This window comes from Pecten maximus, chromosome 19 (genome assembly GCF_902652985.1).
Source record: "Pecten maximus chromosome 19, xPecMax1.1, whole genome shotgun sequence".
Taxonomy (NCBI): domain Eukaryota; kingdom Metazoa; phylum Mollusca; class Bivalvia; order Pectinida; family Pectinidae; genus Pecten; species Pecten maximus.
This window is the reverse complement of record NC_047033.1, coordinates 1,368,485-1,385,961: the sequence shown is the minus strand read 5'-3', so window position 1 is coordinate 1,385,961 and position 17,477 is coordinate 1,368,485. Positions and strand designations below refer to the sequence as shown.

Sequence of the window (17,477 nt, the reverse complement as noted above, 5' to 3'; positions counted from 1 at the left end):
ATTAGTAGTGTTATGATATACTCCCCCTCTCATATCCTAGTATCTCTGATATGTTGGATGAGAAGGATTCTCTGTAATGAAGCCCGAAGGCTGGAGGGTAAGAATTGCACTTTGTCAAGCTATAGCCTGAAGGGTGAGAATGGTAGAGAATCTTACTAAAATGTAACATTATTTGTGGAGATTGCCTCACACAGTAACAGTCTTTTACTCCTGTGTGATAAACATGTAGACAGGGATGCCTTGTTCAATTTGCCAGAAAGACTTTTAAAGTGTACAAATTTTAAACATTAAATTTTCCCAGTGAAGTGAATCATTCTGTTCATCTTGACAAGTGCTATTGACCTTGACATTATTGACCTTTTAACTTACCGACTTGAAGGATGAAGTGAATTGTTAGATGCATCAACCTGACTAACAGAGGAGGAAGCACTCTTCAGTGTTGGGGTACTGTCCTCAGCACCTGTAATACATGGTAACTTGTGTCAACAAATTCATAGATTTCATATCTACACCTGTAATACATTGTAACTTGTGTCAACAAATTCATAGATTTCATATCTACACATGTAATACATTGTAACTTGTGTCAACAAATTCATAGATTTCATATCTACGTGTGCACCTGTAATACATTGTAGGTTGTCAACAAATCACAGATTTCATATTTACACCTGTAATACATTGTAACTTTAATGTGTCCACAAATTCACAGATTTTATATTGACAGCCAAACTTGTCCGAAGTAAGAGGGAGAAAAGGATCTTACCTATAGAAAACTTGACGCTCATCTTCGGCTCTTCATAGCTAATTCCAAAGTCACTTTGGCGTCGGTCGTGATTTGCTGATGGGGACAGCAGGGGTTCATCAGCATAATCTCCGACATAAAATATTTTATCTGGAGAGGAAGCTTTCGCCTCTTCTTTCTTGTCTTTCTTCCCTTTGTCTAACTCGTGAATGGGGGAAGTTGACCTCTCACCGATATAAAAACCGACCTTGTAGTCTTCGTTAGAGGATGGAGACGAAATCTGCTCCTTAAGATTGATCTGGTGATCCGGAGGGACAAGCAGATGTGTGTCAATTTCATCCTCTCCCCTGTAGTCGTCAAAGTCATCGCTTGATAAAGATGAAGATGAAGATCCTGGCGGGGAAATCTATCGAAGAGATAAACATTATATACAGCATTAAGATCTGGATGCTTAGATACAAATATGAAAGAAATAGAGGATATTGAATGGTTTCCTGTTGAATATGATATATATTTCACGAGTATGACAGAATATCGATACGGTAAACCTCCGATTAATTCGAATAGTTCGAATATAAGTCGCGGATAGTTCGAACACACATTTTTTTCTAGAAAAACAATAATTTTTTAGCTAGTAATAGTTCGAACTCTGGCTGTTTATAACTGACACCATTTCGGATAGTTCGAACTTGTCAAATGAAGAACGTAAAGTAAGATTTTTTTCGGCAAACTCCATTGAAAGCTCGCGACGACTCGGCCCCAATGACCGGCCCAGAAAAAATGCCAAGACTTAAATTTGATCAACAGGCACGTTTAGGTTATAAGATTGTATGCGTGATCATTAGAATGCGTCTGTGATTTAATATATGCCACATATTTTAGCGTTAATTCAGTTTTTTTTACATTGCAAAATACACCACGCACGAGACAGCTGATTGCAAATTTAGGCCCTGACAATGTATAAATAACATGCGATATTTGTATTCGCGCTGTATGGCAAACTAAGAAATCGTCCGTGTATTTTCACATATAACTAGTGTTAATTTAGCATTATGATTATTTAATTGTGACTAGACATCTCTTAAGTATTGCCAACCAAGGTAATACCTGAAAACCTGCGACCTCACGCTAGGTAAGCAGGCCACGCGAGGTGTCGCTTGCGGTAAAGTTGAAAGGATCGGCTGCCCGATCGTGCTGAGTGACGTGAAAAGCATTCATATCCAGTCAAAACAATCCACAGGTGTCCCAATTAGTGATGGATAATTTTGCAGGTATCAACTATGTTTGGTAGATAATACGACTGGGCATATTTAAAAGCAGACATGTTGATGTTTTGACCTAATTTTACCAACATATATCGCCTATTTTTACAGTAGTGCTTTCGTAAACGCAACAGGTTATGTAGACTGATTTTGATGTATTAAAGAGACCATTTATTACAATAACATAGCGACAGTTTCTGATTCAGATAAAAAATATAACCATGCAGAGAATATACTGTACAAATGCTAAACTTTTGTGTCACAAATGAAACATGTACTGTACTGTTTTGGGTACTGTAGCTACGCATTAACCGAGCAGCTTCGCGCAATAACCATCATAATTATAATACTATCATTTTACTTACTTATAAATGTGCCATTGTTCAGGCTGCCGTTGTTACGTATCAGATTTACGATGGATGTGTTTGTGTCTAATGATTTTACTCTGCCGAGATTTTCGCCGATATTGACTCGAATAGTTCGAACTCGCGCTTATTTTCTGAAGCATAATTTTGAATAATTCGAACAGGTTTGTCAATATTTATTTAATTTTGTTCGAACTAACCGGAGGTTTACCGTATTTCCACGAGTGCGAACGATGAGTGAAAAATATCGAAATATTTTGTCATACTTGTGAAATATGTGCTATATTCAAAGGCAAACCACTTTTTTTATTATATTTTTATGCTAAAAAACAAAATTGAAAACAAATTTATTAGTGTCAAAAAGTCAGTAACATTATAATTCATGATGAAGTTACTCCACGAGTTTTCTGCTGTTATCGGAGAATCTGTGCATGAAAACTAACATCTAGTGAGTATTTTGTCAAAAACTAGTCTGAATATTTCAGAAATACAGCAAAATAACCCATTTATCTATCTTCCCTTTGATTGGAAAAATCAGCAAGTTTCAATGCGGTGAATACAAAAGTTTGCTTTGATTGGACAAAAAACTTATATATTTTCACTGAATAAACTTATATTTTCACTGCAAAATCTTATATCTTCACTGCACATAAGTTTTGATAAATTTCTATATTTCACTGGCAAAAATGCAATAAAGCTAATCATCTATTTATACATTTGAACAAATTGATTTTGTAATCTTCCATAACACCTATTGTACGTACATATTATGTATATATTGGCCCCATTTGAATATACAGAGAAGAAATTGTGTGATAATTCTTATTATTTGAAAGTAGGTCCATGTCATTTATGTAAACAATCTTTGTAGCCAATCATATCATTATGCTACTGGACCAGTATCATGACCCTTGTCCTTATCTTTAACCAGAAGTTACATGTACTTAAAGGTTTTACCATTTTTGACCCCTGTAGACAGAAGGTCAAGGTCATTAACCTACATAAAATTGGTAACCTTCACCACAGCATGCTGCTGGCGTGATATAATGCCCTTCAGTCAGGTGAAATAAAAGAAATGTATAGGTCCAAATTTGTTTGTGTTCGGCTGTAATTAATATACACATGATATTATGAGAGGTACTGAGATAGACATATTCATATTCTGTCTGACATACATCATATTCCTCGACCTCCACTTCAGGGATCGGCGGGGACAGAGTGGCGGATCGTGATGGGAAACTCTTAACAGTATGCATCTTCCTCTTCTTCTTTTTCTTCTTCTTCTTCTTTGGTTTATCATCCCTGATACTCTTACTGGAACGGCTGCTGCGTAGTGCCTTGAGAGGGTGATGGATGTGGGGGAAGGAGTCACGGCGATGACCTGTCACACAATAGTCAAACCAACAGGTCAAGGTCAAGGCAAAATTAATCAATTATACATTCTGATCATACATTTGCTGAGAAAAATAGATTATATTGCTATCTCGAGTTTAGAATGATTTACTTATAAATTCCTTTTTTTCCAGCTTAAGCCAGGTTATGCATGAAAATAAGTCGTAAAAAAAAAGACATGTATTATTGTTTAGATATCTAATCAAAGGATAAAAGACTTTCAAACTCATATAAGATACGGAGAGACCAAAACAGGAAAAGAATAAAAGTAATCAAAGATATCCATACTCATGTAGTACGGTGTTTTGACCTCAAAGGTAAAATGATCACTCTAAACAACAACAATACTACATGCTTAATTTGATACATCAAAACATCTCTACATTTAACTCTACAAAAGGAAGCAATCCAAGTGTAGGAAGATCAACTATACAGGTTCTATAAGTTATATGATACATGTGATACCTCCAGGTGTGTAGGGCGGTCCTTTACCCTGGCCAGGTAAGGGTACCTCCAGGTGTGTAGGGTGGTCCTTTACCCTGGCCAGGTTAGGATACCTCCAGGTATGTAGGGCGGTCCTTTACCCTGGCCAGGTAAGGGTACCTCCAGGTGTGTAGGGTGGTCCTTTACCCTGGCCAGGTTAGGATACCTCCAGGTGTGTAGGGCGGTCATTTACCCTGGCCAGGTAAGGGTACCTCCAGGTGTGTAGGGCGGTCCTTTACCCTGGCCAGGTAAGGATACCTCCAGGTGTGTAGGGCGGTCCTTTACCCTGGCCAGGTAAGGGTACCTCCAGGTGTGTAGGGCGGTCCTTTACCCTGGCCAGGTTAGGATACCACCAGGTGTGTAGGGCGGTCCTTTACCCTGGCCAGGTTAGGGTACCTCCAGGTGTGTAGGGCGGTCCTTTACTCTGGCCAGGTAAGGGTACCTCCAGGTGTGTAGGGCGGTCCTTTACCCTGGCCAGGTAAGGGTACCTCCAGGTGTGTAGGGCGGTCCTTTAGCCTGGCCAGGTAAGGGTACCTCCAGGTGTGTAGGGCGGTCCTTTACCCTGGCCAGGTTAGGGTACCTCCAGGTGTGTAGGGCGGTCCTTTACCCTGGCCAGGTAAGGGTACCTCCAGGTGTGTAGGGCGGTCCTTTACCCTGGCCAGGTAAGGGTACCTCCAGGTGTGTAGGGCGGTCCTTTACCCTGGCCAGGTAAGGGTACCTCCAGGTGTGTAGGGCGGTCCTTTACCCTGGCCAGGTTAGGGTACCTCCAGGTGTGTAGGGCGGTCCTTTACCCTGGCCAGGTAAGGGTACCTCCAGGTGTGTAGGGCGGTCCTTTACCCTGGCCAGGTAAGGGTACCTCCAGGTGTGTAGGGCGGTCCTTTACCCTGGCCAGGTTTGGATACCTCCAGGTGTGTAGGGCGGTCCTTTACTCTGGCCAGGTTTGGATACCATCAGGTGTGTAGGGTGGTCCTTTACCGTGGCCAGGTTAGGATACCTCCAGGTGTGTAGGGCGGTCCTTTACCGTGGCCAGGTTAGGATACCTCCAGGTGTGTAGGACGGTCCTTTACCCTGGCCAGGTAAGGATACCTCCAGGTGTGTAGGGCGGTCCTTTACCCTGGCCAGGTTAGGATACCTCCAGGTGTGTAGGGCGGTCCTTTACCCTGGCCAGGTAAGGATACCTCCAGGTGTGTAGGGCGGTCCTTTACCCTGGCCAGGTAAGGATACCTCCAGGTGTGTAGGGCGGTCCTTTACCCTGGCCAGGTTAGGATACCTCCAGGTGTGTAGGGCGGTCCTTTACCCTGGCCAGGTAAGGATACCTCCAGGTGTGTAGGGCAGTCCTTTACCCTGGCCAGGCGAGGATACCTCCAGGTGTGTAGGGCGGTCCTTTACCCTGGCCAGGTTAGGATACCTCCAGGTGTGTAGGGCGGTCCTTTACCCTGGCCAGGTAAGGGTACCTCCAGGTGTGTAGGGCGGTCCTTTACCCTGGCCAGGTTAGGATACCTCCAGGTGTGTAGGAAATCCTTTACCCTGGCCAGGTTAGGGTACCTCCAGGTGTGTAGGGCGGTCCTTTACCCTGGCCAGGTTAGGATACATCCAGGTGTGTAGGGCGGTCCTTTACCCTGGCCTGGTTAGGGTACCTCCAGGTGTGTAGGGCGGTGCTTTACCCTGGCCAGGTTAGGATACCTCCAGGTGTGTAGGGCGGTCCTTTACCCTGGCCAGGTTAGGATACCTCCAGGTGTGTAGGGCGGTCCTTTACCCTGGCCTGGTTAGGGTACCTCCAGGTGTGTAGGGCGGTCCTTTACCCTGGCCAGGTTAGGATACCTCCAGGTGTGTAGGGCGGTCCTTTACCCTGGCCAGGTTAGGGTACCTCCAGGTGTGTAGGAAGTCCTTTACCCTGGCCAGGTTAGGATACCTCCAGGTATGTAGGAAATCCTTTACCCTGGCCAGGTTAGGGTACCTCCAGGTATGTAGGGCGGTCCTTTACCCTGGCCAGGTTAGGGTACCTCCAGGTGTGTAGGAAGTCCTTTACCCTGGCCAGGTTAGGATACCTCCAGGTGTGTAGGAAGTCCTTTACCCTGGCCAGGTTAGGGTACCTCCAGGTGTGTAGGAAGTCCTTTACCCTGGCCAGGTTAGGATACCTCCAGGTATGTAGGGCAGTCCTAATCTGTGTACAACACACAACAACCAACAACACAACATGTCTTGGATACACTTGCTAACTTCTTGGGAATTTCCATCCATTGGGAAAGAATTGCAAATGCTTGCATTGTCAATAAAGGCTAAGAAAAGTAAATATACAAACTGCTGCTTGACAAAGCTTAAAACTATATACTATAGTTTAATCAACTTGATCTTTTTGTTAGACATTTTAAAATAATGAACAATACACAAGTTTTAATGATAATGTGTGAATTCATTTTGGGTCCAAAATGGTGAGTTTCTCTCCCAAACTGGAAGAAATAGCAAGTGTATACATTGAAATAAAAAAAAGAAAGATTACGTTAATAGTATCACACATGTATGTTTTTTTTAATTTTTTCAAACCCTTTTCTTAAAGCTGAGAATCTGATGTTAAAAATATAATTTTCTTACAAAAATGCTAATATAAATATTTACATCCATGCAGAAGGAGATTTGCTCTATAATCAGATCTTAACAAGATGATCTTGGACTGCCAATTAATGAAGTCCATGACATTTCCTATTGTAAAGTCTATCATTATATCAGTGTAGTTACCAGGGTTTATTAGTCTATCAAAATTATTTTTCAACACAAAAATTGTGAAAATAATGAAGTATGATGGAGAGAAGTGAAAGATGCATTGTTATCACATACTCAAACTTTGATACAGAAATAGACAAACAGGTAAAATTAGGGTCAAGGTCAAAAGGGCAAGGTAGGACTATATATAGAGACAAGCCATCAGATCGTGCTAACATTGGTTAAAGTACTGCATGACAAGGGATGTATCTGAGAGAAAATTAAAATTCAGAACATGTAACAAACCAATTTGTAACTGTTAATTCAAAACTCAGTAAATTAAAGGTATTAAGGATGTATGCTACCTAAACATGGATAATCTCCCCTTCTGTCTGAATAATTCTGTCTAACGTCAGGATTTGGTAAAATATGGATTGATTTTTGTAAAAGTACATAATTTTCCTGATTTAACAATAACTGAGTATTACATAAGGTCTTTAAGTTCCTGATTATACATATCTATATCTGATTTGGTGTCATTTGAGGAAATTTGAATACCAGGAATGTTTGAGAAAATTTCTTGACAATTTAAAAAAAAATACACTCTTGACTTAAGTCCAATTGTATTGCATGAAAAACAGTAAGATTTTTTCTTTGCAGTATGGATACAAAACAAATTAAATGTTTTCAACTAATATGTCTTATATGATGTTTAAATTGGCTGCATTTACTGTTCTAAAACTCTTCGGTTCTGTGCTGTCATGGTTGTGTCCTTGGGCAAGACACTTTGCCCTCATTGCTCTGGATGGCATGTGATGGGCCTCTTGTATGTTGTTCAGTGAGGTAGTTACCAACTACTACAATAAGACCCAACTTCAAAATGACCCTGGGTGATAAAAGTTATGCAACAATGCATGCATATAAAGGGAGATAACTCCAAAAGGAAAAAAATAACACAGGACCTGGTACAAAGTGTAAGGTAGCATACATACTTAATGACCACACAAACAGGTGACTAATCAAATCATTCAGAGATAAAGCAATCAGTACTAAATGTTATTCCAGTTTCAATCCATTCTATAGAAAATAATGAGAAAAGCAAAATCAATTTTCACACAGCTAGGTACCATACAGATATGGCCCCAAATTAGGGACCAACTAAGGGAATGGGAGTTTATAGCCGTTAGTATGATGTTGGAAACACATCTAATACCAGAAACTGATCTAGACAGAACGCCAGTAATGATTATCACCATTTCTATCCTCTATAGTGCCCATTGTTATCAGGATTGTTTTCTGTTGGCTTCAAATCTCAGGTAAAAATCAAGCAGCATTATATTAAAACCTTGGATTCTGTTGCCATGCCACCATTATAGTGTAAAATACTGTCAGTATTAGAGGATTTTAATTATCAAAATGTTCTTGTTTGATTTTTCATATCGGGAAGCTTAATTATATCTTACTGAACCATGTGTTAAGGGCCTGAGATTTCTACCTACTGTCCCTAAAGCTCAGGCAGTTATATCAATAAAACTTAATCCATATAAAAAGCTAATAAATAGGTTTAATATCCCCAAAATTCAACTAAATTTAAACGGTAAAAGGATCTTGGATTTCTACTGACTCATCCTGAAAACTCCTGTAATATGCCACAAACATATATCTGAAATTCAACGTTTTTAATTTTGCCTCATACATATCTCTGAAATTCAGATTTTAATTTTAACTGTCTAATCAATCTGAAACTCAACTTAAGGGTTTTAGATTTCTATAACCCTGATACAAAAATTTAGGGAAAAATCAACGGTACAAGGGTTTAATCACTATAACTGACTTGTCACCAAAACTCAGGTAAAAATCAAGGGTATAAGGGTTTTAAACTTCTATGAACTTGTCACCAAACTTTGGTAGAACTTGATGGTGTAGGGGGTTTAGGGATTTCTATTACCCTGTTACCAAAACTCAGGTAAAATTCAGCAAGTATAAGGGTTTCAGCTTTCCATAACCTTGTTACCCTAATCACAGGTAAAGCTCAAAATTACAAGGTACAATATGTAAGATTTCTATATAATACGTCAAAACAAAAATCAGGTACAATTCAATCGTACAAGGGTCTTGGATAGCTACTGCCTAAAATCTCACAAAACAGAGGTTAACATTGTAAGCAAACATTGAAATGTTGAGACCATTAATGACAACATTACGTGCTGTGAACATCAAACTTACCCATGGACGACATTTCTACTGACAGACCACCTGTAGTCAAAAGTCGACCATTTATAGAAATTCACTTAAATCTCACCTGTCATGTGACCAGACATGTTTTAGTATCAATCTAATTTTAGTGAATTCTGTCCTGAAAACATGGCATCAAATGATAAGTTTGTACAATTAAAGCTTCAATATCTATGTATTGTTTTGTTGAACATATATTGTAATTTAAACCATACTCCAATTCTGAAAATGTAAAAGTGCTGAAATTTGAATTAATGTATTAATGTATCAGTGCATGAAATTATGTCTCTCACTCAATCAACATTAAAGTGTAGCATTGAACATATATATAATCACATATCAACCTTTTACTGGATGGCTTGATTTTCCTTTGTTTCATTTACAATCAGACTTTATTTACCATAATTAAATTAACATTTCAAAAATACTCCGATTCCTGAGTTTCTGTCGTGTAACATTTGAAAGAAAATCTGACATAAAGGGAAATATGTGATATTAAAAAAAAACAAAGGATCTGAAGACATTATACAGATCAGTGGGTTAAAAGCATATGTTGTAAAGAAATTATTAAAATTGACTTAGTGTATCTGTGACCATTATAGTTTGATAATATTTTACCACAGTTAAGGGGAGATAACTTATGCTGTAGGTTGATACCCACCTTAGGTGTTAACACAAACCATAACCTTATAATCATACAGTATTGACCTCAACTAAGGGGAGATAACTTATGATGTGGTATTAACCAAAGTTAAGGGGAGATAACTTATGATGTAGTATTAACCAAAGTTAAGGGGAGATAACTTATGCTGTGGTATTAACCAAAGTTAAGGGGAGATAACTTATGTTGTGGTATTAACCAAAGTTAAGGGGAGATAACTTATGTTGTGGTATTAGCCAAAGTTAAGGGGAGATAACTTATGCTGTGGTATTAACCAAAGTTAAGGGGAGATAACTTATGTTGTGGTATTAACCACAGTTAAGGGGAGATAACTTATGCTGTAGTATTAACCACAGTTAAGGGGAGATAACTTATGTTGTGGTATTAACCACAGTTAAGGGGAGATAACTTACACTGTAGTATTAACCAAAGTTAAGGGGAGATAACTTATGCTGTAGTATTAACCAAAGTTAAGGGGAGATAACTTATGCTGTGGTATTAACCAAAATTAAAGGGAGATAACTTATGATGTGGTATTAACCACAGTTAAGGGGAGATAACTTATGCTGTGGTATTAACCACAGTTAAGGGGAGATAACTTACACTGTATGTTTGATACCCACCTTAGGTGTTTACATAAACCATTACCTGTTATTATCCTACAGCATCAATTACAGATAAGGGGAGACAACTTACTTGTATAGTCCTCTTCACGATACAGCCTTGTCTCCCCGTGTGTAGTGGCGACATGTTCAGGGGTTTGCTGCTCAGAGACGACTGCCGGTGATCCCGATATCAGAGAAGAAATGTCAAACTTCTTGGGAAGTTCAAACATTTTTTCTACATCGTCGTTAAAATCTTCTTTTCGTTGGCGCTCCTTAGCGCGCAGTTGGTCTCCATGGATATCAACGACGTGAGAAGAACTAGGATCTTGTACGATGACAACAGAATCATCATGAGAGATATTCAGCTCATCCTCTAAAGCGCCTGGGCTAGTCAGAGGTTGAGCCTCCTCCGGATAATTCTAGGGAGAAATCACATCACTTATGTAATATAAGAACATTTAATGTGCCAATGTACATTTACAACATAAATTTCAATACAAATTAACATATTTCAGGAGCAAATCTGAGTTTTTCACCAATGTAAATTCAGGATGATACTTCATTCATAATTTTCATTGTCATTTTTTTTTTATTTAAGCTTTCCATTTTTAAATGTACCAGGTAGTGTTTGATGAATTATCTATTTTGATTTAATTATACTTTTATCTACACAACATTTGATATACATGTAGCAATCAGTCCTGATATGCCTATCATTATGGCACTTAATGATGGAATTAAATACACAATTTGAGGGAGTGCATATGATTCATGGTGCCTGGACCATTAGGGGTGTTAGTGTGTGTACCTAGGGGATACGTGTTTGGATGGTTGATGGGGGATGTTTTTATGTTGTGAAAGAGGATGTGCTACATGGTTCCAATCCTACAAAAAGTATATACTTACAAGGTCCTCACTATTATCCCTCCCAAGCAGGGCCATTATGTCATCGGCAAACTATGGATGGCAAATACTGCAAATACACAAACAAGGCAAATACTTAAATATGTGGCAAATATTACTGACTGATGCTGAAATCATGTTGATATAAAGATGTCAATATATATTTATACATAAATTTATCATAGATATTATAAACAAATTTATATGGTAAATACTGCAAACTTTCTCATATAAATTCATTTGAAACAGTATCAAAACCTCAATTTGATTGACAAAACACCATCTGAGAAATTCTCATTTTTACATAAGAAGTCAGTACTAGATAGTTAATAATGACACTGACCCTGTCACATCAAGATATTAATAATTAATGACATCACAAAAGATACCAAGTGACAGTAAACAAGTCAATGTAACCCTCCGGGGTCAAATGTGCTGTAAAACAACCTAGAGACTCCTGGGGACAGAGAGACTCCTGGGGACCGAGAGACTCCTGGGACCGAGAGACTCCTGGGGACAGAGAGACTCCTGGGGACCGAGAGACTCCTGGGGACAAAGAGACTCCTGGGGACTGAGAGACTCCTGGGACTGAGAGACTCCTGGGGACCGAGACTCCTGGGGACTGAGAGACTCCTGGGGACAGAGAGACTCCTGGGGACAGAGAGACTCCTGGGGACCGAGAGACTCCTGGGGACAGAGAGACTCCTGGGGACAGAGAGACTCCTGGGACTGAGAGACTCCTGGGGACAGAGAGACTCCTGGGGACAGAGAGACTCCTGGGGACAGAGAGACTCCTGGGGACCGAGAGACTCCTGGGGACCGAGAGACTCCTGGGGAGTGAGAGACTCCTGGGGAGTGAGAGACTCCTGGGGACTGAGAGACTCCTGGAGACAGAGAGACTCCTGGGGACTGAGAGACTCCTGGGGACTGAGAGACTCCTGGGGACAGAGAGACTCCTGGGGACAGAGAGACTCCTGGGGACCGAGAGACTCCTGGGGACCGAGAGACTCCTGGGGACCAAGAGACGCCTGGGGAATGAGAGACTCCTGGGGACAGAGAGACTCCTGGGGACAGAGAGACTCCTGGGGACCGAGAGACTCCTGGGGACAGAGAGACTCATGGGGACAGAGAGACTCCTGGGACTGAGAGACTCAAGGGGACCGAGAGACTCCTGGGGACAGAGAGACTCCTGGGGACTGAGAGACTCCTGGGGACAATTTAGAGACTCCTGGGACTGAGAGACCCCTGGGGAGTGAGAGACTCCTGGGGACAGAGAGACTCCTGGGGACTGAGAGACTCCTGGGGACCTAGAGACTCCTGGGACAGAGAGACTCCTGGGACAGAGAGACTCCTGGGACTGAGAGACTCCTGGGACTGAGAGACTCCTGGGACAGAGAGACTCCTGGGACCGAGAGACTCCTGGGGACCGAGAGACTCCTGGGGACCGAGAGACTCCTGGGGACAGAGAGACTCCTGGGGACAGAGAGACTCCTGGGGACAGAGAGACTCCTGGGGACAGAGAGACTCCTTGGGACAGAGAGACTCCTAGGGACAGAGAGACTCCTGGGGACCGAGAGACTCCCGGGGACAGAGAGACTCCTTGGACTGAGAGACTCCCGGGGACAGAGAGACTCCTGGGGATAGAGAGACTCCTGGGGACAGAGAGACTCCTGGGGACAGAGAGACTCCTGGGGACAGAGACTCCTGGGGACCTAGAGACTCCTGGGGACCTAGAGACTCCTGGGGACAGAGAGACTCCTGGGGAGTGAGAGACTCCTGGGGACAGAGAGACTCCTGGGGACAGAGAGACTCCTGGGGACAGAGAGACTCCTGGGGACTGAGAGACTCCTGGGGACAGAGAGACTCCTGGGGACAGAGAGACTCCTGGGGACTGAGAGACTCCTGGGGACTGAGAGACTCCTGGGGACTGAGAGACGCCTGGGGACAGAGAGACGCCTGAGGACAGAGAGACTCCTGGGGACAAAGAGACTCCTGGGGACTGAGAGAATCCTGGGGACCGAGAGACTCCTGGGGACAGAGAGACTCCTGGGACAGAGAGACTCCTGGGGACAGAGAGACTCCTGGGGACAGAGAGACTCCTGGGACTGAGAGACTCCTGGGGACCTAGAGACTCCTGGGGACAGAGAGACTCCTGGGGACCGGGAGACTCCTGGGGACAGAGAGACTCCTGGGGACCAAGAGACTCCTGGGACAGAGAGACTCCTGGGGACAGAGAGACTCCTGGGGACAGAGAGACTCCTGGGGACAGAGAGACTCCTCGGGACAGAGAGACTCCTGGGGACCGAGAGACTCCTGGGGACCGAGAGACTCCTGGGGACCGAGAGATTCCTGGGGACAGAGAGACTCCTGGGGACCGAGAGACTCCTGGGGACCAAGAGATGCCTGGGGACCGAGAGACTCCTGGGGACCGAGAGACTCCTGGGGACAAAGAGACTCCTGGGGACTGAGAGACTCCTGGGACTGAGAGACTCCTGGGGACCTAGAGACTCCTGGGGACAGAGAGACTCCTGGGGACAGAGAGACTCCTTGGGACAGAGAGACTCCTGGGACTGAGAGACTCCTGGGGACCTAGAGACTCCTGGGGACAGAGAGACTCCTGGGGACCGAGAGACTCCTGGGGACAGAGAGACTCCTGGGGACCAAGAGACTCCTGGGACAGAGAGACTCCTGGGGACAGAGAGACTCCTGGGGACAGAGAGACTCCTGGGGACAGAGAGACTCCTCGGGACAGAGAGACTCCTGGGGACCGAGAGACTCCTGGGGACCGAGAGACTCCTGGGGACCGAGAGATTCCTGGGGACAGAGAGACTCCTGGGGACCGAGAGACTCCTGGGGACCAAGAGATGCCTGGGGACCGAGAGACTCCTGGGGACTGAGAGACTCCTGGGGACCGAGAGACTCCTGGGGACTGAGAGACCCCTGGGGAGTGAGAGACTCCTGGGGACAGAGAGACTCCTGGGGACAGAGAGACTCCTGGGGACAGAGAGACTCCTGGGGACCAAGAGACTCCTTGGACTGAGAGACCCCTGGGGAGTGAGAGACTCCTGGGGACAGAGAGACTCCTGGGGACAGAGAGACTCCTGGGGACAGAGAGACTCCTGGGGACAGAGAGACTCCTGGGGACTGAGAGACTCCTGGGGACAGAGAGACTCCTGGGGACCGAGAAACTCCCAGGGGGTCACAATATTTTACCAGATGCATACTGAGATGAATTACTACCTTATTTGATTAACTAAATGTCCTTGATCTAATTTCAAGGTTAAAAGAATTGATATTCTAACTATCAGTGCCCTAGGTTAATGATATACTATTGATATCATTATTTCACTATTTAGCTACTCTTTTTACTATAAAAGCCCCATTCTCCTGACCAGTTGGAAAAAATTGAGGCAGCAACAGATCCGTCTGCCTACCTGAGGGAGATAAACCTCTTGGGGATGTGTTTTTAAATCATCAAATGGATACATTATACATTCTGATTCGCTTAAAACAAATGACCAAGATGTAGTTGATATTTACCTGTGTAACATACAAGGTTAATAACTCTAAAACTTACCAGGTCAATAACTGTAACTGCCAAGTAATCTATACTGGTTATCACAAAAACAGCATTTATTTACAGACACCCAGGCCAACTTCAAAATATCAGGCAGTGTGAAAAAAAAAATACTTGGAAAACAATTTAAATGATATGTACGTACCTTACCTTCCCAGATAGTTGTGTTGACAGGCTGACAAGTTGTATGGTGAACCTATATATACTGAATAGTCAAACCCATCAAAGTAGCATTAGGACCCGAGAGCTGTCTTTTACACCGATGAATGCTTTCAATCACAGAGGTCAAGCAACTCAAGTAGTTTTAAATTCGGACAGAACCAATAATATGGGATCAAATATGACAGTAACCAGACGTATTAAAATGGAATTGTGTTATCAACGAGAAAAATCATGGTTGATTTAAAATTACCCAATGATATATGCTGGGTGACATTTTATATTGGTTTCTGAATAATAATGAAACCTTCTGACCTTATATTCTGACTTACTGGTCAAATTATACATACAGTGACAATACCAACTAATTAACGGTACATTAAGTACAGTGTTACAATGACAAGCTGAAATTTAGGGATAGGTTCTTTGCTGAGATCATGTGGGAGTATTTTGAAGTCAAATTCTTTCATCAATAGTTATAAAATGTATATATCTTTACAGCACTGAGTACCCCTGATCTGGGCACTCTTTGATACCATATTAGGTCAAAATCTGTAACGAGGGTAACTTCAATTAAAAGAGTTAGTTTTGTCTCTCAATCTGCACCTATTGGATCTTTTTAAAATAAATGTTGCCTGCCTAGAGCCTGCCAACATAAAGCTAATACCAAATTATTGTAACAAATTTGCACCGTCCCCACACTGTACTAGAAAGGTCATTTTATACATTTCCTAAATTTACCCTACTGGGCCCCATCAATCTGACTCCTTAAGAGGGCCCCACCGGTTAGTCAACAAGATGGTCAAATACTATCTATATATGTTGACCCGGAGGGATGCCCCAATGGACATTTTATCAAACTGATTATCTTATGTTGGCAATGACCAAATATATACTATATATTACTGTATCAACTTTAAGTTTTCACAAGCATTATGATATCATTTCTTAGGAAGTGAAATGAAATCATTCTCATTGTCAAGTCAAGTTACATAAATATTCAAATCTTAAAAAGTAAAAACATTTATCTTTGAATTTGTATCAATATACGTGAGTCAAACGTCCTTAAAGATGAGTTTCTGATTAGATTCCTACCTGTACAGGTCCAGGTGATAACCCGTTAAGGTGCACCCAGTAACCGGCTGAGGAAGGCTACAAACACATCACCTGTACAAGCTTCACAACAAAATACTTTTCACCTGGAAATGATGCAATCTTCAAAGATAGAATTTGATTACAAACTCCTTTATATACTGGTCACCTTCCTAAACTGTCACATTTACAGGGTACCTGTACATGATCAGGGGTTCGAGGATATCTCTACCCAGACACACAGATTTGACAATAAATGATAACATAATACTAAAGAAAAGTACAGGGGGGCGAACACAGGGCTACCTTTCCCTGACATTACTGAAATTCTGGATGCCAAACAAAGAGAGATCTGGATGCCACACAACAGAAATATGACAACAGTGTCCACTGATGGTGGGGTCACACAACAGTGTCCACTGATGGTGGGGTCACACAACAGTGTCCACTGATGGTGGGGTCACACAACAGTGTCCACTGATGGTGGGGTCACACAACAGTGTCCACTGATGGTGGGGTCACACAACAGTGTCCACTGATGGTGGGGTCACACAACAGTGTCCACTGATGGTGAGGCCACACAACAGTGTCCACTGATGGTGGGGTCACACAACAGTGTCCACTGATGGTGAGGTCACACAACAGTGTCCACTGATGGTGGGGTCACACAACAGTGTCCACTGATGGTGGGGTCACACAACAGTGTCCACTGATGGTGGGGTCACACAACAGTGTCCACTGATGGTGGGGTCACACAACAGTGTCCACTGATGGTGGGGTCACACAACAGTGTCCACTGATGGTGGGGTCACACAACAGTGTCCACTGATGGTGAGGCCACACAACAGTGTCCACTGATGGTGAGGCCACACAACAGTGTAGCTTTATTCTGATGACAACAGTGATGTTGGGATATGTAGGGAGAGTATACCAGTTGAAGAACATAGAAATTCCAATTAAAAGTATAGCAATTAATGGAGGTGACATTAATTTGTTTACAGTTTTGATTAATAGCTTCATTAGCATTTTAGAGAGAGGTGTGTAGGAGCCTTTATCTAGCTCAGGAATATATATTAGATTTATATATCTATAGACAAATCTTATAAACTCACCATTTCCAAATTCAAATTCATTTTAAATCAGAATTTAATCTATTGAAGGGAAAAGGCTAAAGAATCAGGCAATGCCAGTCAGCTGGCACTGAAGAAAAGCCACGATTTACATTTGTGATATACTACATACAGGGTATTATAATATCGCCCCATATTAAAGAAGGGCTCCCTCAAGGCTTCCGTATT

General features: G+C 42.4%; 1 protein-coding gene across 1 annotated transcript in view; it reads right to left on the bottom strand.

The window, feature by feature from the left end:
• The window catches only part of LOC117317249 (band 3 anion transport protein-like), a 71,129-nt gene that overhangs the window by 38,872 nt on the left and 14,780 nt on the right, over nt 1-17,477 (bottom strand). The window contains 6 exon segments of the mRNA XM_033871979.1: nt 370-460; nt 767-1,151; nt 3,548-3,753; nt 9,174-9,203; nt 10,540-10,867; nt 11,355-11,421. Coding sequence (XP_033727870.1) covers nt 370-460; nt 767-1,151; nt 3,548-3,753; nt 9,174-9,203; nt 10,540-10,867; nt 11,355-11,390 — 1,076 coding nt within the window. The 5' untranslated portion in view covers nt 11,391-11,421.